This window comes from Nelumbo lutea, chromosome 2 (assembly GCF_056320005.1).
Source record: "Nelumbo lutea isolate HS-2025 chromosome 2, American lotus-T2T, whole genome shotgun sequence".
Classification (NCBI taxonomy): domain Eukaryota; kingdom Viridiplantae; phylum Streptophyta; class Magnoliopsida; order Proteales; family Nelumbonaceae; genus Nelumbo; species Nelumbo lutea.
The window spans coordinates 91,046,552-91,068,491 of NC_142685.1; the positions used below are offsets into that span (position 1 = coordinate 91,046,552).

At 40.7% G+C, this 21,940-nt stretch overlaps 1 protein-coding gene across 2 annotated transcripts in view; it reads right to left on the reverse strand.

Annotated features, from left to right (window-relative positions):
- The window catches only part of LOC148871820 (F-box protein At3g54460-like), a 35,862-nt gene extending 14,838 nt beyond the window's left edge, over positions 1–21,024 (reverse strand). Inside the window, exons 1-4 of one of the 2 annotated variants that reach the window (XM_088972396.1) lie at positions 19,486–21,024; positions 13,122–15,758; positions 12,814–13,027; positions 12,419–12,709 (exon numbers count right to left, since the gene is read on the reverse strand). In XM_088972396.1, coding sequence (XP_088828522.1) covers positions 12,419–12,709; positions 12,814–13,027; positions 13,122–15,758; positions 19,486–20,054 — 3,711 coding nt within the window. In that variant the 5' untranslated portion in view covers positions 20,055–21,024. Of the gene's footprint in view, positions 1–12,418; positions 12,710–12,813; positions 13,028–13,121; positions 15,759–17,062; positions 17,173–19,485 lie in introns of those variants that run through there. The other variant, XM_088972397.1, reaches the window with a different exon arrangement.
- Positions 21,025–21,940: the final 916 nt, after the last annotated feature.

A 21,940-nucleotide genomic window follows, 5' to 3' on the forward strand; every position in this document is an offset into this window, starting at 1 on the left:
GCTGATCAGAAAAATGGTTGCAGCTCAGAAAATTGAGAAGAAGAATCAAGCCTTATGGGCTTATCAATCAAGATCATTTCCTCGTGGGCCCACAACGTCCCTTTCTGGAACCCACTGTAGTAGAAACCACTATCTGTTGATTCGGTCAAGCTTCTTGTGAAAGGAAGAGGGGAAAGTTGTAGACTTCAGCAATAGGAAGAGAAAGAGGAAGAAAAGGAGAAGAAGGTCAACTAGGATTGTGTATCATAACCCTAGCCGCCAACCCCTCATTCTATTTATATTTAACTTAAATATGAGATATTACAAAGATGCCTTAGTAGAGCGGCAACTCAAACTAAATAGTTACAACTCTTTTAAAAATAAAAACTAATGGGCCCAAGGCCCAGCAACTTCTTAATTTAAAAGAAAATAAACTAAACACAAATTGGCCCATTCAACACTCCCCCTCAAGTTGGGAGTAGATGTCACACATTCCCAATTTGCATAGATCATGCTCCAGCTTATTCTTTGCAACGCCTTTTGTGAGAACATCAGCAAGCTGCAGATCAGAAGAAATGTATGGAAGACAAACTTCTCCAGAAGTTACCCTTTCTCTGATAAAATGTCTATCTACTTCAATGTGCTTAGTTCGGTCATGCTGGACTGGATTATGGGCAATATTAATTGCTGCCTGGTTACTGCAGTATAGCATCATAGGTTCTTCTCCCTGTATACCGATTTCTTCTAACAGAGAATGGATATAGAGAAGTTCTGAAACTCCATGTGCCATGGCCCTATATTCGGCTTCTGCACTCGATCTTGCCACAACTATTTGTTTGTTACTATTCCATGAGACTATGGTGCACACTCCTGAAGTTGATCTTCTGTTATCAAGGCATCCTGCCCAATCCGCATCTGTATAAGCCTCTAGCTTCAACTGTCCATGATCAGTAAACAATATGCCTCTGCCTGGATGTCCCTTCAAATAAGCAAGGATCCCGTCAAATGCCTTCCAGTGCTGGTCTCGTGTAGCATGCATGTATTAACTCACTACACTTACTGCATAGGAGATGTCCGGTCTTGTCATACACAAGTATAGTAGCCGACCCACAAGTCTTTGGTATCTCCCAAAGTCCTTTACTGATTCACCTTCTGATGCATTGATTCTATGGCTCTAATCAATGGGGGTGCTAGCTGCCTTTGTTCCAAGCTTACCTGTCTCTTGGAGAAGGTCCAAGACTTCCTTTGAGAGATAAAAATTCCATTTTTCGATCTCGCAACTTCGATGCCTAAGAAATATCTCAGTTCTCCAAGATCCTTAATCTCAAATTCCTTATGCAGGTTCCTCTTCAAACTATCAATCTCACTCAGATCATTCCCAGTGATAACAATATCATCCACATAAACAATCAAGATTGACACCAAAGATCCCCTGTGCTTCACAAAGAAGGTGTGATCAAATTGAGTTAGAGTATAGCCAAAAACAATCAGGGCCTTTCTGAATCTGTCAAGCCATGCTCTAGGAGATTGTTTCAAGCCATATAGTGACTTCTTCAGCTTGCATACCTTTCCCTTTTCAGCATTATCATAAAAACCCGCTGGAAGATCCATATACACCACTTCTTGCAGATCCCCATTTAGGAAAGCATTCTTCACATCTAGTTGAAACAAGGGCCAAGAGTATGAGGCAGCAAGAGAAAGGAGTATCCGAACAGAGGTCATCTTTGCAACTAGCGCAAATGTATCTAGATAATCAATGCCATAGCTCTATGTGTACCCTTTTGCAACAAGTCTTGCTTTGTACCTCTCTATACTTCCATCTGCCTTATACTTTACTGTTAAACCCATCTGCATCCAACTGTCTCCTTGCCTTTTGGTAGGTCCACAATCTCCCATGTCTGATTCTTAATCAAAGCCTCCATCTCTTCCTGCATAGTTGTTTTCCACTCAGGTTTGGAGAGAGCCTCACTAACACCCTTGGGTATAGACACTGAATCAAGAGAAGAGAGAAAAGCACGGTAGGAAGGAGAAAGTCCACTGTAGGATAAGTACTGTAAAATACAATGAGCAGTGCACTTTCTCTTCCCTTTTCTAAGAGCAATAGGGAGATCAAGGTTATCTGTAGCAGTGTTAGTAGGACCAATGGGACCTGAAATAGTAGTGGGATCAAGAGGAATACCTGAATCCATATCAACCGAATCTAGAGTCTCCAAGGGATCGACAGAAAGTGGTGTGAGTTCTGCTATAGTGGAATCAACCGCCTTATGAAGTCTCTACCATGAGTAATGTTGTGAGACGGAGCGCAAAGAAGGTGGCAAGGTAGGTGATATCGGGTGGTGGTCAAGCATAGGAGTAGACACAGGGACTAGAACTGGGAGAGGGATAGACTGCTAACTTACTTCCCCAAAACACTCCCCTTGAGAAGGATTCCTTGAGAAGTACGTAGATTCAAAAAAGGTAATGTCCATAGTAACATACCGGTTCCCAGAGACTGGATCATAGCAGCAATACCCTTTCTGATTCTCTGCATATCCAAGGAAGACACATTTTTTGCCTTGGGATCATGCTTCGAACGGTAAGAACCAAGGATATGCGCAAAACAGACACACCCAAACACCCTTAGAGGAATATGAAACATCTCCCCCTGAGGAAAAAGAAGGCTAAATGGAGTGCTAAATCCAAGTATATGAGAAGGCACCCTGTTAATAAGATATATTGCCGTGAGAACTGCATCACCCCAAAAACAAACCAGAACTGTAGTTGTGATCATCATGCTTCTTGTCGTCTCAACAATGTGTCTGTTCTTCCTCTCTGCAACACCATTCTACTGTGGACTGTAGGAGAAACTACTCTGATGGACAACACCATACTCCAACAGATATGAGGCAAGATGTCTCTCAAAATATTCTCTAGCATTGTCAGATTTGAACATCTTTATTCTCGTTCCAAACTGTGTTAGTACCATCTGGTGGAATTGCCTCACCAAGGATGGTACTTCATCGCGGGATTTCATCAGGCAAATCCAGGAATATCGAGAGAAATCATCCACAAATAGGAGAAAATAGCGATAGCCGCCCATAGAGGGAACATGATAAGGGCCCCACACATCCGAATGAATAACATTAAAAGGAGAACATCTTTTATTACTAGGTTTAAAAGAGTGTCTACAATGCTTCCCAAGTTCACAACTTTCACACTTCAAACTTGATAGACTCACAGACTCAAACAGTTTTGGAAACAAAGAACTCAAAGAAGAAAAAGACAAATGACCCAGACGATTATGCCAAAGAATAATCTGATCCACAGATTTTGACTCACTGTCCCCGCAAACATGATTACTTTGGTGAAGAGGGAGAACATCCAGGAGGTAGATTCCATTAACTTCATGACCACTCCCAATCGTCCTCTTTGAATCCAGATCCTGCAAAATACAACGTCCAGGAGAAAAAATTACTGAGTAGTTCAAATTCTTACTCAAACCACTAACAAATAATAAATTGGTGCTCAATCTAGGAACATGGAGGACAGAGAGTAAACAAATGGAATCATTAATCTTGACAGATCCCTTCCCAGCAATAGGAACATGGGATCCATCAGCTGTGGAGACCCTATCTCTACCAGAACAGAGCTGGTAAGAGGAGAAAATAGTGGAGCAATGGATCATGTGCTCCGAGGCTCTAGAGTCTACAATCCAAGGAGATTTCTCCTTACTTGAAGCAGAAACATAGTTTGCAGTGACATGTGAACTACCTGTGTGGGCAAAGAAAGTAGAGTGAGCTCCACCTGTGCTACCTGTACTTTGTTGTCCGCTTGCGGCTGAACTAGAACTAGCCGTATCCCTCTAATTCAGAAGTAACCCAATCCTCTCAAGCTCGGCCCTTACTACAGCAGCTGCAACGAACTCCAAAGCAGCTATAGTAGGGGGGCCGGAGTGTCACCAGTAACTGCCATGTGCGCATTTCCTTTCTTATTCTTCAATCTGATCGGCACAAGATGTGGGTGAAGCTTCCAACAAGTATCTCTTGTATGCTTAGGCTTCTTACAGTAATCACAGAGCAAGTCCCTTTTGTTTTCCTTCTTGTTTTCATTGCCATTCTGTTTAGATTTCACAACACTTACCATAGCGGACTTATCAGAAATGAGATTCTTCATCATTACATCCCTCCTGCACTCCTCTCCTGACACAAAGACATGTGCTTGGGAGAGAGTGACACTATCTCTGGAAAGAAAATGATGTCGTGCAATGTCATACTCAAGGTTAAGGCCAGCAAGGAATTCAAACACCCTATACTTCTCTAAGTGTCTTTGATAGGTAACTACTTCTCTAAGTGTCTTCGATCTCCTGCCACAGGGTCTTAAGGACTGAAAAATAGGCTAGCAACATTCTCCCTTTGTGAATAGGCTTCTGCAACCCCATCCCATATCTCCTTAGCAGTATTTGCCCATAAAAAATTTTTACTTATATGTGGCAACATGCAATTACATAACCATGTCATTACCATATAATTTTCCTACACCCACCGGGAGTTGCCAGTTTCAGGTTTCACCTCTTCACCAGTAATATACCCCAATTTTCCATGAGCACCAATGGCCATCTTTGCAGATTGGGACCATTCCAAGTAGTTTGTACCATCCAAACTAACTGTAGTAATGGTCCTAGCTCCGAAGGGGTCTCCAGCACCTCCTCCCACAGGTCCCATTTCATTCCCGGGCTTATATTCAACTCTGTGTCCTTCCATGCTTCTTCAAAAGGGTATAGAAACAAATAAAAAATGCAACAAGAACAAACAAGACACCTTCTGGAACCAACGACACTCTTTTGGTGTCCTGGACTTTCTTCCCACGAAAGATTCCTTTTCTGTGGGATAGAAGAAGAGAGAGAAAAAGCAACCGCCCTCTCTAGGAGCCTCCAAACCACGTAGGACTTGAATCGCCCCTTATAAAAAACTCCAAGGAACCCTAAAAAAATAGGGCACCACTACCTAGGTCAAAATTGAAGAGTCCAACAAAAACAGGACTCTTCCCTTTTCTCCAGTTTTTCCTGATTTTGATGAGAAACCCTAGACCAGCTACAGGGCATACAGATCCATCAAGAAAATCCAAAAACTGGGCTTACCTAAGAGCTTCGATCAACCTCTTAAATCTCCATGCAGTCGGCCGATCTAGGGCTGCATGAGAGAATCACTTCCAGAACCTTCAACCTGCTCTGATACCAAGTAGAAACCACTATCTGCTGATTCGGTCAAGCTTCTTGTGAAAGGAAGAGGGGAAAGTTGTAGACTTCAGCAATAGGAAGAGAAAGAGGAAGAAAAGGAGAAGAAGGTCAACTAGGATTGTGTATCATAACCCTAGCCGCCAGCCCCTCATTCTATTTATATTTAACTTAAATATGAGATATTACAAAGATGCCCCTAGTAGGGCGGCAACTCAAACTAAATAGTTACAACTCTTTTAAAAATAAAAACTAATGGGCCCAAGGCCCAATGACTTCTTAATTTAAAAGAAAATAAACTAAACACAAATCGGCCCATTCAACAACTTTAACTCACAAGTTTCGCAAGTGACTACTTCTACTGTCACCCGACTTGCACGAGGCGCAATCCCTCCTTCTTCATCAGCCCCCATTATTAAGGCCCCACCTCTTGCTTTCAAAAAGATGACCGACAAAGAGATGCAATAGAAACGAGCGAAGTGTCTATGCTTCCGTTGCGACGAGAAATACAGCCTGGGACACTGTTGTGCTCAAAAATCACTTCAGGTTTTATGGGTTCAAGATGATGTGGAGGAAGTCACTTCTGATGCGTCTAATTTGGACTGCACTTCCGGGGACACTGAAATTGCTCTGGCTCCAGAATCAGCCACGCTTTGTGTTTCATCTCTTGTTGGGTTGTGTGCGGCAAATTCCCTTAAGGTGCGTGGACGCATTTTTTCATGCGAGGTGGTCATATTGGTAGACTCGAGTGCATCTCACAACTTTATCTCCGAAACCTTAGTCGAAGAATTGAAATTACCCTGCACCCCTACACACAAATTCGGGGTTCAGATGGGAAATGGTGATGAGGTAAGAACCTTAGGAGTCTGCTGTCAGGTTTGCCTCAACTTACCCGAATTGGATGTCATCGCTGATTTCTTTCCTTTAAAGTTGGGCTCTATAGATGTCATTCTTAGTTTTCCTTGGTTAGCATCCCTTGGGGACTCGGTGATGAATTGGGGCAACATGTCTATCAAGCTCAATTTGAGAGGTGTCCGGGTGAAGTTGCAGGGCGACCCTTCTCTCTGTTCTTCTCAGGAATCTTTGCATGCTATGATGTGTAACTTACAACATGAGGGACAAGGGGTTTTGTTAGAATTAAAACAATTACAGATAGTGGATTCTCCGTTGAACTCTGTCTTGCCTACATCCCCGCCCATTTCTGCGTTACTAGATGAGTACAAAGATGTTTTTGACATTCCTACAGGCTTACCACCTACACAGGCTATGGAGCATGCTATTATCTTGCAGGAGGGCACTTCTCCTATCTCTGTTCGTCCTTACAGATATCCTCAATTCCAGAAAGATGAAATTGAACGCCTTGTCTCTGAGATGCTGGCTACAAGTATTATTCAGCCGAGTACAAGCCCCTACACGAGCCCAATCCTTTTAGTCAAGAAGAAGGATGGAAGTTGGCGTTTTTGTGTGGATTACAGAGCCCTTAACCGTGCTACGGTTCCAGATAAATTCCCCATTCCGGTTATCGAAGAACTTCTCGATGAGCTCCATGGTGCTTCTATTTTCAGCAAAATTGATCTTAAATCGGGCTACCACCAGATTCGGGTCCGCAGTGAGGACATTCCCAAGACTGCATTTCGCACCCACGAGGGCCATTACGAATTCCTTGTAATGCCCTTTGGCCTCACCAATGCGCCCTCAACCTTCCAGTCATTAACGAATATTCCTCTGTCGCTTTATTCTGGTATTTTTTGATGATATTCTAGTTTACAGTGTTTCCAAAGCTGCCCATTTGGATCACCTTCGACAGGTCTTCTCTGTGTTGCGTGCCCACCGTCTCTTTGCCAACTCAAAGAAATGTATCTTTGCTCAGCCTAGCATTGAGTACCTAGGTCATATTATTAGCACGACTGGTGTTTCTGCCGATCCTTCTAAAATCCAGGCCATGATTGACTGGCCTCAAACATCTTCACTTAAAGCTCTTCGCAGTTTTCTAGGACTGACAGGCTATTATCGTCGTTTTGTGCTAACTATAGTAAAATAGCATGGCCATTGACGCATCAGCTTAAAAAGGATGCTTTCTCATGGAATGCGGAGGCTGAGAATGCATTTCAGGAGTTGAAACAAGCTATGACGACCGTACCAATGTTGGCCCTTCCAGATTTTTCCCAGCCCTTCTTGATCGAGACAGATGCATCCGATGTAGGTCTCTGGGCGGTATTAATGCAGAATAATCGGCCTATAGCTTTTGTCGAAGGTGAGCATCATAAGTGGCTTCTTAAGCTTATGAATTATGACTTTGAGATTCAGTACAAACCGAGTGCCAATAATACCATGGTTGACGCCCTATCTAGGGTTCCTGCTGAAATGCACTTAAGCTCTCTTATAATACCTATTTTTCTTGATTTTGATGACCTTAAGGAGCAAGTTGATGCTGATCCTTTTCTAACCCACATCAAACATGCCATACAGCATGATCCAGCTGCCTATCCCGCCTATTCTTTAGTTGGAGAACGCCTACGTTATCATGGTAAACTGGTTCTGTCGGCTTCTCCATTTATTCCCCTCTTACTTAAGGAGTTTCATTCAGGAATTGTGGGGTCACGCGGGTATCCGCCGGACATATAAGCGCATAGCAGCTGAATTTTACTGGCGGGGGATTAAGCATACTATCCAGGAGTTTGTACAGGCCTGCGATGTGTGTCAACGCAGTAAATATGAAGCCATGTCCCCTGCTGGCCTTTTACAACCTTTACCCATACCTGAATAGATCTGGGAGGATATTTCTATGGACTTTATTGAGGCTCTTCCTAAATCAAGAGTGTTTGATACAATTATGGTGGTGGTCGATCGTCTCTCCAAGTATGCCCATTTTATCCCTCTCAGTCATCCTTTCTCAGCTCTCACGGTTGCTCAGGCCTTCCTGCACAACATAGTTCGCTTACATGGCATTCCCCGCTCGATTGTATCTGATCGTGATAAAGTCTTTATGAGCTTCTTTTGGCGCGAGCTTTTTACCCTGCAGGTGTTGTAGTTCAGCTTACCATCCTCAGATAGATGGATAGTCGGACGTGGTTAATCGTTGTTTGGAGACTTATTTGAGGTGCTTTGCGACTGATTCCCCCTCCCGCTGGTCTTCTTGGATATCGTGGGCAGAATACAGCTATAATACCTCTTTTCACATTGCTGCTGGCATGACACCTTTCAAGGTGGTTTATGGGCACGATCCTCCTCCATTAATCCGCTATGAGCTTGGCTCTACAGCTAATGCTGATGTTGAAGCTATTCTCCTTCAGCGAGATGCTATACTTAGGGAGCTACATGCTCATCTACACCGTGCACAACAAAAGATGAAAGACTTGGCTGATGTGCACCGCCGTGATGTTAATTTTGAGGTTGGGAAGTCGGTGTATGTGCGAGTGCGAACTTATCGCCAGCAGTCTCTAGCTCGCCGAGCCAATGACAAGCTTGCCCCTTGATTTTATGGACCATTTTCTATTGTGGAAAGAATTGGCGTTGTCACTTATAAACTTCAACTTCCTCCAAAGGCAAGGATTCACCCTATTTTTCACATCTCGCAACTCAAGAAGGCAATTGGCAATCATATCTCTTCTCCCGTGATTCCTTCCACTCTATCAGCTGATATGGAAATGCTGGTGGAACCTGCAGCTATTCGGGGGGTGCATCCATCCACTATGCCTGGAGTTATTGGTTCAGAAGTGCTTATCCATTGGCAGGACCTGCCTGATTTTGAAGATTCATGGGAGCTTTTTGACTTACTTCACGACCAATTTCCTCATTTCAACCTTGAGGACAAGGTTAGACTTTGGGCGACAGGTAATGGTAGGCCCCCCAATTAATTTTACGTATGCCAGAAAGGGGAAAGGTCACCTTTCGGCCAAGGTGGGGAAATAATTGAACATGGGGGAACTTATGGCTGGAGGGAATAAGGAGAGTTTTGTGGCATTTATAGCTTGTCAGTTGAGAATAAGAAGAGTGTGGGGCATTTAGCATTTATAGCTTGTTAGTTGGGAATAAGAAGAGTGGGGCATTTATAATTCGGCCAGCTGGGCATTTATTATGGAAGGCAGTTATGCTGTAAGATGTGTAAGAAGGGGCTTTGGGGGATGGAGGAGATGGACTTTTGCTAAGTAAAGAATTCTGTGAATGCTTGGGAGAGCCGGCAGTCTCTCAAAGAACCGACCCACTATAAGTGATCTTCTTTTCTTCTGAATGACTACCAGTTCCCTGTTGATATTTTAGTGGTGTGGATTCTGCTGTGAGTCTGCAAATTGCGTGTCAAGTCTCTGGGACTTATCGGCTTATTGAGAAAGCCCAAGCCCGACCCAAAAAAAGTTGGGCCTGGTGTTTTGGGCCCAAGACCGTGGGCCTAAGTTCATGTCCAAGCCTGACTAAGAGCGGATCGGACCAGGCCGGCCCGTTGGGCTACCTGGCCCATGAACAGGTCTGGTTATGACCAGTATACATATGAATGAAAGGGCTGGCACTCAGATCTAATATTCTTTCATCAATCTTCCGTACCTCTTCTACACTCTCTCTTCTATATTCTGAATCTCTTGCACTTTATTCTTTTATTTTTTTCCCTTGTTTTTGCAGCTTGAATTTCTTCTTGAATTAGAAAAGCAAATCAATCTATTACAACTAACTTTCATAGTTAGTTCCATTGATTTTAGTTAATTAATTTGAAATCTAATTTCTAGTTATAGTTTCTTTATGTTCAAGTTATGTCCACAAGTTATACTGAAGGTGTGAAACTTTAGCGCTAAAATCATTCAACTTCTTGAGTTGATCTTCTACTCATCTCTTTCTTTATCATTCATTTCCATCAAAATTTCATTTCTGAAATGCATTTCACTATAGATTCACTTTTTCTTGCAAGTTCATAGGAATCACCTTTTTTTTCATATTTTTTGAAATTCTAGAAATCCTCCTACATGAGGTTTCTTCAATCTTCAATTAAATTCCAAAGGTGATGTTTTTATGAATATTTGAAGGATGAATTTGGATAAGCTTCCTGCAGCAACCTTGTCATGGGAAGCAGCAGAAAAAGCTATAAGAGTGCCATATGATATCCAGTACAAGAAAGCAACTTTCTTGGGTAAATTAGGCCTACCATAAGCATAGGATACAGAGGGTATTGGGCTGCCCCAACCTACTCACCAGCCCCAACATACAGACCCATCATAACCCTAAGGTAGGACTCAACCAGCAGCCTGCTGGCTGACCAGAGAAATTTGTTTTATCATAATTATATAACTTTGTGTTTCATATAATTTTTAGGGGTCTTTATAGATTCCTCCACCTCATAAATTTTTATAGCTATGTACAGCTGGGAACAGTGACAGGTGGGGGAATCTATCACAATACAAGGGTACTGTAGCACAGGTGGGGGTTTGGGATAATACATTCAGAAAACCAATAAAAAATTGCGAAGGGGAGCAAACCATAAATTTCCCTAATTTTTATGAAGTGATATATGAGAAAAACAATGTTTTTTAAAAAGCAACCTGGAAATGGAACTGCTTTTCCCTTCAGGTGGTGGATCAGTAGTTCAAGCATCCAGGTCAAATTGGTCAACAGGTCAACCCATGACATCATAAATCAAATAATGCAGAAAAATGAGTGCCTCTAATATCATATATTCATAATATTAAACAAAAATAAGTGCTATAAATGAGAACTGTTATTAGTGATGGAAATAGTTAAAAATACAAAAAAAAAACAAATAAAAAGGACTTGCCTAACCGGTGGCAAGGTGGCTTGGGTCAAATGGTTCAGCGGTTCAATTGGGTAGATCTCTAAGTCATTAACAGAGTTTTTTTTTTCTTTTTTGCAAGAAAACGGTTATAGGGCTAAATGAACCTGGAAACCTGGCCAGGTGATGGGTTGATTGGTTCAGTCTGACTTGCTCAAGTTCACAGACAAATTAACAAAAGAAGAAACATGTTTTCTTGGATAGATAACAGAAATTTTATTAATGAAAGTACGAAACATAACAAAGTACATTATAAGATTGTGTTGTACATATCATTACACTTCATGAGAGCATAGCCCCTGCTATCACTCACCGCAATAGATTCTTTTAGAATTGAGCCCAAAAAACCTGATGCCTGACAAAAGATGATAAATGTTACATTTTATTGGGATAGGCATGTCTAACCAAGCCTTGAAATATCAGGCCCAAATAACCCAGTCTGGACATGATTGGCCCTACAGCCAGGTTGCCTATTGCCACCCCTAAGTAATTTTTTGAAACAATCAAGCCAAAATTGGACCAAAATTCAGAAGCAAAAATAAAGGAAAGGATGCTTTGAACTTCAGCTCTAGCCACAAATTGTGTTGCTCGAAGATATGGCTGGGGATGAAAGCTGTGTGTGCAAAAGTGCTTTTGCTCTTTTGATGCAACCAGGTTTCTCCAAACTGAAAACTAGTAGAAGATTAAGGGACCATTTGATAAAAACTGAAGTGACTGGACTGAATAACGTATTGCTTTGCCTTTGAAAAAGTTATTAAAAGAGGTTGTGAGATCCTTAATGGCTGAAAGGTATACAAAAATTTCATCAGAATTAAACCACTCAAAAACTAGGCCAAACAGGCTAGCCAAAGTTGGCTATCTAGCTAACCTGCAGATCTGAATCTACTCTTGGTTCTTCTCTCCAGTTTCTTCTTGGCCAACTTTGATAATGTCTTCCTATGACCATCTGCATCATCTTTTACTCCAAAAAGCACAAGATCTGAAGTAGGTTCAAATGCACACCAAAATTTTTTTTGATCAAATGCAGACCAAGTTTCCTTCATTCCAATTTTTTTATATTGATCTCTATAGTTTGATTTTAATTTCTGCACCATATCTTTGAAGACTAAGGCTGTCCTACATCACTGTGGCTTTACATAAGACTACAAGTGACCAAAATACCCTCTGGTTATTCATTATTGTGTCATAGTCATGCCCTGATAAAACTGTTTGAACATTTGCAGGCTTAAATCAAAGAAAACAGGTTTTCTTTGGACTTTAAGGATGCAAACAATCCAGATAATGTTGGAAGACAAATGTAATAGTAATACAGAACAACTCAAGGAAATACACATGAATAAGATATGAATATGGAGAAAATATAAGGATGCAAAGACTCTGGACAAAATAAGAAGAAAATGGAAAAAAATTGAAAGTGGATAGACTTGAATATCCAAAATATATTTCATGGCTACCTGCTGTTCAATGACATGTATATGTTCAAGGAACTGAGAAAATATTATCACTTTCTCAGGAAGTAACTTGTAACACTCAACATTTGTTTTGCTGTAATCCTCTTGATTAAGGAACACATTCCAGCGTCTTTTCTGAGGGAGCAAAAGAAGTGAATGAGAGAGCTCTACATCTTCCTCCTTATCTGTAGAGCATCCTATTTTTTTATTGGCCTCCTGCAATTCTTTCAACCTTTCCACAAGATAAGCAACTTTGCTGCTTGATGTTGCATGCCAATCAGGATCCCAGTTATCCTGTATATTTCAGCAAGTAATATGTGGATGAAAGTTAAAGACACAAAGGAAGAGGAAGGGATAGATGAAACTTAATGGATCTTTAGAGGGGAAAAAAATCCTGCCTGTTTGTAAGAAGGTTGTAACTCAATAAGATCTTTGGGAACAGGCCATTTTGGATTAGGATTTTCAGGACGAGTTAATATTTCAGGACTCTGCATCTCATAAGAGTAACCACAACCGGGGGAAGTGCACCTTTCACTATCCAATGCGATACAGTCAAGGCATAGAAGATGCCTACAAGGTGTAATAATAGGAAGGCGGCACCACTCTTTGCACCTAAAGATATATATAAGGAAAAGAAAGCAATAATTAACTTTCATATCATATGACAGGATACATATGAACATGAAACACAAATGCCAAATGATACCTGAAACAGTTACCACCATTAAGGAGATAATTTCTAATCACAACATACTCTTCCGAATCACGATCAAGACCCTGTTCCACTAAAATATCCATGGTTTCCTGAATATCCTGACCGGCATCTGTTACTTTAATATGTCCAGCCACACAGCATGATAGCCTCACGTTTCTGATTGTGGTGCTGCGGAACTTCCACTGTTTTGGGTTCAAGAGGCTCTCCACATGAGAAGGATCATTCCAATCAGCCATTAAAATATTGCGCCGAACAGTGACTACCAATTCATTGTAACTTCTTGCATGTTGCTCAGTGAAATCAACAAAAGTCACTTTCTTGATGCAAGGAGGAATTGTTTGCAAATCTTTCTTTCTGGCACTAATCATGCACCTTTGAAGTAGCTGCAGCAGATGCAAACGGCCTTCTTCCATTTCTGCCTCAAATGGCCTAAGAATGCCAGCCTCCCATGACTTCTGGTTCTGTCCATATGCTTCCTCATGGAGAAACTTAAGCATGGGTTGAAGATGAGATACTTGACTGTTGGGTGTATTTGGAGTTGGTGTTCCAGTTAATATCCATCGATTTGAAGCTGTTAATGAAATAGCCATTTGCAATTTGTTTGTCAAGCTAAGACTTGAACCAAGGGTGTGTCCTTCATCTAGCATTATTCTAAGCCAATGCACTTGCACTAATACACTCTTCTTACGGGGACCCCATTCTGCACTTAAGCGATTAAAGGTGGTTATGACAATATCATAGTCCCATGCCAGACTATGTGCACTGGGCTTTCTCTGATCAGTCCAGACATAGATGCGCAGATGTCCTGGTTTGACATGCTTTTGGATTTGTGCCTTCCAATGATCTACTAAATTTGCTGGGACAACAATAAGAGTTGCTCTTGACAAATATAACCTGAATATATCTAATGGTTTGGTGAGAGCAATTCGAAGTGCTGCCAAATCAAAAGCCAAATTGACAAGCCTGCATGGGTAATACCATCGAACAATACCCTTTTCAACTCTCTTTATCAGACCAAAGGATTGAAATATTTTATGGTATCCATTGGCATCAATGTCAGAAACCATACGTGTATCCAAGACAGGACGCATCAAGCCAGTTGTTTCCATTTCTAAGAGTTTGTCCTGAGAAAGTTTAGATAACCAAGTTAAAGCCTTTCTTGTCTCAGAATTTATCAATGGATAATGATCTTTAAGCACACTTGTGAAAAACAACACATTTTGCTCCTTTCCTCCTCGGGTTCCTTTAGTGTAAAACCCTGGTAAATATGTTATAGACCGGTTATAGTCATGAGATTCCTCTGGAATGGCACAACTTTGATGTAGTGGATCAGTGTTCATGCTACAAAACCATGCTGCAGTAGCATCTGGTATACTTTTGTCTGAAAGTTTTCGCCACTTGTGACACACATCACACTGAACCCAAGTTTCACTATACTCAGAGTGTTCAATACTAGCTTTCTTAAGATTCTTAGAACGGTTTGACAATTTGGATGGCATAGCTCGCTTTTCCAGAGAGATATTTCTTGAGCCAATGGAAGCACGTCTCCTTTTTATTCCATCATTTCTAACCCTGCTGTGTTTTGGAAGGCCTGAAGCTCCTTCATATTGATTTAGAAGATTTCTCTTTACACAACTCAAACTCCTTGTGCACCTAAGGACATGTGCTGCTGGCAAAGAGCGTGCAGCTGTGGAAGATGTAATTTCCAATTTGCCAGGACAGGAAACAGTAGACCTTCCATACAGCGCATCAGAGACCGGTAATCTTGATCTCTTTGATGAGGATTTGGAATTTGTTGCTGAAATAAACTTATCTGTACAGATTTGTCCTCTTCGTCCATTCTGACCTACAATCCTTTTCCATGATGACATGAAATTACCAGGTGAGAAATGGCCAGAACTAAGCTCATAATAGCCACATTTCAGGTCAGGATTATGCATACACCATGTTACTTCTACCCCATCTGGTGGGTCTGCTAGTGTTCCTTGTGTCTTCAGAATTAGTGAAAGAGCAGTTATAGTCTTACCTAAGCCTGGTTCATCACAAAACATACCCCCACGGAAATCCCTGATGGTCGGAGCAACTCCAGTTGCTATTTCACCAGTAACAGCATTCACATAAAAATGGAATCCATCATCAGTTGAGAAATCCATATACAAAGGATGTGCCAAGACTTCAGCATTGTGTTCACGTTGTAACATCCATTCAACTGCTGCCTGCTGATGAGGAAAAAGTTTGAGCTTCATACATGGCATGATTGAAGCAGCTAAGGACCTTAGATGTTGGCAAGTGGCTGCAATCCTAACAAGATCCATTGGTCCAAGTGCAGTTAGGATATTAATCAACACATCATCTGAGACATCCCAAATGCCTGAACTAGGAGATGCATCTGCCGGTTTTATTCTTGTTGAATAAACCTTTCCCTCCTTTGTTATACCGGGTAAGCTCTTAAAAATTTCATGAAGCTCAAACCTCCTTTTCTTAGAAGATCCAAGCTCATCATAATGCATATTACATCCGAAAACATGACAATCTGAAAGGTTCCAAATTCTCCCATCATCCACATAAGTAAATTTACACTGATTTCCATCACTGGCGAGCATGAAGTTTCTCTGTTCCCAGTCACAACTGCAGAGACATATATATGTTTTCATTAAGGCAGGCAAAGAATTATGAGGTCCAATATATATAAATCAAGAAATGATTGAAGTACAGTTTGAAAAATAGAGTGATAGTATGCTGAAGTTAATTACTAGCATTATCTTCTCACTTCTTGGCTGCAGGTGGTGCCATCCTTGAGTAGTGGGAGACCTGTTCAAGGACACTTTTTCTTCCTCCACCCAAGAGGAGGGGAAAGTTTTTCTAGGGACGCACTAGGGAAGCTGTGATCTAGACTGTCTGGGTATGAAAAAACGTTAAAATAATTCTAGACAAGCAATGGACAAAAGAAGCACTCATTAACAATATATCCATAAAGTTGCACATTGGGCAAAAACTTAGGCAGTATTCAATCTCTATTGCACTAATGACATAATCAGGAAATAGCAAGGTATGGAAAGTTCATCATTGGCAAGGACTGCGGTTCATTTGGAATGGACTCCACCAGGTTATGATTTCATCAAGTTGAACTTTGATGGTTTCTAATTAAGCAATTCAGGCAAATTAGGAATAGGTAGAATGTTTAAGAACTGCCAAGGCAATGAATTGGCTTTATTTTTAGAACCAATAGGGTAATGGTGCCTCTACAAGAGCTGAGTCACTTGCAGTCTTACAAGGGCTAAGAATAGCCAAACACTCAATTACAGAAATCTAGTTCAGTGTTGCTTGGAGACCCCAGTTTGAAAAAGGCTTACAGATCAACACATCGACTCAGTGTTGCTCACCAAAATCCATGTCCAACTCAATGGCCGTACAAATCTAACAAATTTACTGAAATGCCCACCACATTGACTTGTTAAAAATATGAAACATAACTTTTTTTTGGATAAATAATATGAATCGTAACTTATTTTCCTCAGTACTCTATTGTTAAATGGATGAATGCAAAGTTTTCATTTTCATAATTCATTAAGGTGGGACCTTGAATGTCAACTTGCACGCCCAACTAGTTAAACTTGATTTTTCATTTCAACCAAATGCTGACAGCTGATACCTCTTTCTCACTTTTAAGATAAATAAAATAATCACCATCATCATCCATGTCTTTCTCAATAATTTCTGCCCATTAGATTTTGTAATAAGAAATTAAGGATATAAATTTTTGTTTTTCACTTTCAAGTTTCAATATACTAAAGAAAATTGTCAATTGTAAATTGTAACTAACTATTTAAGTTGCCATGGTTATACAGTTCTATAATGATGAATAATTAAAAATCATAATATTTAATATACAATAAAATATTATTTGTATGAGACATGTCCACAAGTCCTACCTTTTTAGACTTGCCAAGTCAGACTCCTGGACATTTTGTAAACGCCATTTACTCTTCCTCCTGCATGCCTTCTGTCAAGTCCCTTCTTGAGAGCTGGAAAGTTAAAGGTATGAGCAAAAAGGGTAGGATCTTGTGGAATGCAATTCCTTTGGCAGTCCAGTGGTCCATTTGGTGGGAGAGAAATAGGAGGATCTTTGATCAAAAGCAGCTCCAAGTAGAAAAGGTGATAAATTCAGTTGTAGATGATCTCAGAGGGTGGCCGAGTACAAATATGCTGTACAAAGGGGATGTGTCCCGTGCTTGTTTAATGGTTAATTTTTTTGAGGGTTTCTAAGGTTGTTCTTTTGTACAGCCTTTGTACAGTGAACTCCTTCTTGTATCCATCTTTCGTTTAATAAAATTTTACTTTACCTCTTCAAAAATTATAAAAAAAAAAAAAACATATTGGATTCTGATTCCCATGTTTGAGTCCATACAACACTGATCTAGTTTTGGAGGAGATTCCAAAGTGGCTGTGGGATAGTTAAAGCTCAACAAGGATGGTTCATGGTGGTATAGACACGTTATGAGAAAAATACTGCAACCAATAGGAGGAATGAGAATCAATTTTCACTGGATAAACAGCCTAGAGACACTTCAGCTAGGCAAGGAGCACAGAAATCAATTGCACTGGGGTGGGATATATGCTTGTAGGGACACTGGAAATATATAAGGGTAGATCAGGTCTGTCAATGGGTCGGGTCTGCTTCAGGACAGGGTGTACCAGTCCCGAACCAATTACTAATTGGAACAAAATCATAAACCCAGAACCATCCCGATTATTAATTGGGATAATCAGGTCTGACCCAATTATACTGACATAATCAAGTGTTTTTAACCAAAATTATCTTATATGTTATCTATTGAATTTATAACTGGGTGGCAGTTTAGAGATAAAAAAAAAGACTATTGATCTTTACTGTGTCAGCCCTAGTTCTTCTACACTCTCTCCCAATTTTTTCTTTTCCAGACTGAGATTTAGAGAACTGATTTCTGCTCTCTTTTCTCCCTTTATTTTCTCTTTCTATTCAGTTTGAATATGCATAATTTTCTTGTACACTGTATCTCTTATCTATTCTTTTATTCAATTAATAAATCCGTTTCGGTTACCAATCAAAAAACAGGAGCCTCCCATCAGTCTTGGACACCTATAGCTAAGAACCTTTTCAATCAAAATAAATAAGAGTTGAGACAATGGACCCCCTTGTCTTCAAGCCCTATAGTTTACAAAGGAGTTAACTGAATGGAATAGTGGGCACAGCCCTCAATCTCCCTCTAATACAACATTTACAATACTAATTACAATATCATTTCCACTTCTGTATCTAATTTTTTGTGAATTCTCAGTTTTTTTTTTTTGATAAATGGCAATGAATTTCATTAAGATTAAAGAAGAAGCATACATACAAACAGAGGGAGGAAAGCTATCTTAACTCCCCTGCAATCAACAAAACAAATTACAATATTAGGAATGAGCCCAAAACAAAGAGTCCCTAATCACCCCTTGATTGCCAGCCATTTTCTCTAATTATCAGAAATAGCATAGTTCCTTGTTCCCTCTTTTTAACCATATTTAACTATATTAGTTCCAACCAATCCCATCCTATCTACTTGGTTTTATTTGGTTCTACACCACTGGATTAGAAAATTATGTAGTCAACTTAGGCCACTTTCCTTTAGACTGTGCTAGGTTTGAAAGAAAATAAAAGGGCAGCCCAGTGCATGAGGCTCCTGCCAATGTGGGTTCTGGGGAGGGACAGATGTACGCAGCCTTACCCCTGCACATATAGAGAGGCTATTTCCAAGATTTGAACCCTGGTCACCCAGGTCGCAATGGAGCAACCCAACTGTTGCGCCAAGCTGCCAAGGCCCACCCTCTGGTTTGACAGAAAATAGGAGAGCTAATTCTTTTTTTTTTTTTGATAAATGTCAATTCATTCTTAAAATGGGAGAAGTTCTGTTTATATATTTCTAAACTCATGAATCTATATCTGCTCTAGTGCAATAATGCCAAAGTGTTTTATATGCACCCCCTATAACTTTATATCTATTATTGGCAAAAGAAGTCAATTAAATCCAGCAAATAATAAAGTCGCCCCAAGTGTTTAGGCAACCTCCATTTCCTTGGATAGCACTAAGAAATTAACCAAAATGTCAACTTATTTTCTACCATATGGAAACATTACCAAGTTCCAGTACAGAACATAGAAGCTTCATCTCAATCTGAAAGAATAAAAGAGGTAAAGGTGGGGGTTTTCCCTCCATATGTAGAACCGCCAGAATAAATACAATGTACAAGGCACAAATGGAAATAACCTAACCCGCAAACAACAAACTCTATGTCCAAAAGCATCAATTTATAACAAAAGGATGAAGTTTTATACCTCAAGTGCCTGAACAGAGCAGCTGCCGTTGACCCTGATCTGGGGAACTGCCAACCTGACCATAACGCTATTGGCAAATACACATCAAGCAACACAATAGCCCTTGCTTCCCCACTGTTACGAACCACACTCTTAACTACTCTGGCGACAATTTCCAAACACTTATTCACTGTCAAAGCGTGAAGCTGACGGACCACGCTCATGCTACCATGAACAAGTCCAATTACCCGCCTCTTCTTCCTTGAAGACCCACACTCACTCGCAATAACCTTGCGCTTCCCAGAATCGGGGGTCAAAATCCCACAATTGATCTCAGAATTCTCTTTCGAATCTACTATATCCAATGCCGGATTTCCACTGCATTGAATTAACGATAACACTGTACCATCTTCGCAGCGAAAACCCACAGCGGACCCTTCTCCGAAGATGTAGCAACGCGACCCAATAGCTAGCTCTTTGGATTGGTCGTTCTGTTCATGCTGGTTAGGTGAATTCACAGAAAGAACAGCACAGACGAAACCACAGAGCTTGTGCTGCTGAAGAACCTTTTCTTCTGGAGAGCCTTCCATTGTCGAACTGGAAACCTAGTACTCAGGATTCGAAGTTGTTCTTATAATCCATCCAAAACAGATGGAGAGAGAGAGAGAGAGGGAGGTTACCAAATTGCAGAGAAAAAAAAAGCGATAACGGTGGGAGCCCGGGAGCCGGGAGGTGTAGTCGTCTATTTCCAATAAAATGGATCGGGTGGATGGGACCCATCCATCACAGTAAAGCTGTAAAGGCACTTCTATGAGAATTGAGATTCACGATCAACGGTTATTAAACATGTCCGATCACATTCGTTGAAGTAGATCCAATTCATTGAAGAGAGGGATCAGGAATCTAATCTATACTAAAAGTAGGTGCGAACGAGAACAACTTATCCCCGCCATCTCTTGATTCTCTTCTCGAGCGACCGAAGTCGGAAGAGTACACAGCGACAGAGATCCACCGGAGTGACGGCCGACGGGGAAGCGGAGGTGATTTTGATTATTTCCGGCGACCTTGCGCATTCTGCCTCTGGATCGAACATGCCAAATCATTCTATCTCAGGGACCGCCAAAGAAGAAGAAATTCCATCCCAATTCCCAAGAATTGTGGTTCAATTCAACAAGCTCAGTGCCTTGGAGAATAATACAAGTCTACAAGGTTTTGGAGATTTTGTTCCTCGATTCACAGAGATGGATGGATGGACGGGCGGACGGGCGGGCGGGCGGGCGTCCAGCAGCACCGAAGACTCCTTGGGAGGGCCACGGGCCACCTCTAGGGATCCTTATCGGAAATTGGGATTGTTCCTCACCGAGCGTTCTTCACACCGACCTCACAGAGACATCCCCCTGAATAATAAATTCAACAACGGGAGATGTTCCCAATGTGCGGTCAGTACATGTTATGAGAACGCTCTGTGAGTTCGCCTTACAGCCAATTGCCTCCGTGCATTGGGAATATCTCACCATTTTCTTGTGCCTATGCGTGCAACCGATCCCGCCTCCTTAGTGTCAACTGCAAGGCTAATTATTTTGAGGTTCGACTTTGGGGATAAAACTGAGGATAGATTTCATATTACTACCCTTATCTTGAGGCAGTGATACTTTAGCCCCAAACTTTCACTTGCGAACTTTCAAATTGTTACACTTTTTCCCCGCTTTGTTATCGACTTCTGAGATTGTCATCTAGAGGATAATATTTGGCATGTAAGAGAAAGGACAAAATGTAACAAGCATGTAACAACCACATAGGAATCTAGAGGATAATAATTTGGAGATTAGAAATATTTAACAAGCATGTAACAACCACATAGGAATCTTTTCTGAATGCTTTTATAGAATGTTGTATTTCTAATTTTTTTATATGCAAAATAGTAAAAAAAAAAATAGTTATCGAGCTTCAAATTTTCCTTTTTATATAGCTTGTATATTATGAGAAACACAAAAATCAAGTGATACTATTAGATAGAGAATGCTCTTAGTTCTAATTAGATTGATGTATATAAACATTTATGAATAATATAAGTACATTATTGTTGTAATGCTCTCATTTGGTATGTTTCTATAAATTCCTTAAACTGAATACTTATGAGACTTATGTTAGTTTAAAACGTTCTTAGTCATTAGATAAATTTTGGGAGTTTATCCTAACAAGGCTAATACAATGTGTTGCCAAAGTGGTGGAATAGCTTGTCTCAACTGCAAGGTTAGACCCCAAGCACAACCAATAGTTGTTTAGAAGAAACACCGAGTTTGTACCAATTTCTAGTGTGTGCCCTATAAATGTTGGGCCCAATGATTATTCATATATAAATGTTGGGCCCAACTAAACTCAAGCTGATTGGGTCAAAGGTTCATTATGCTCAGGTAGTGAATATAGCTTAACATCTTCCAAAGGTTGGGTTAAACCCTTATGGACTTGTGTTAGA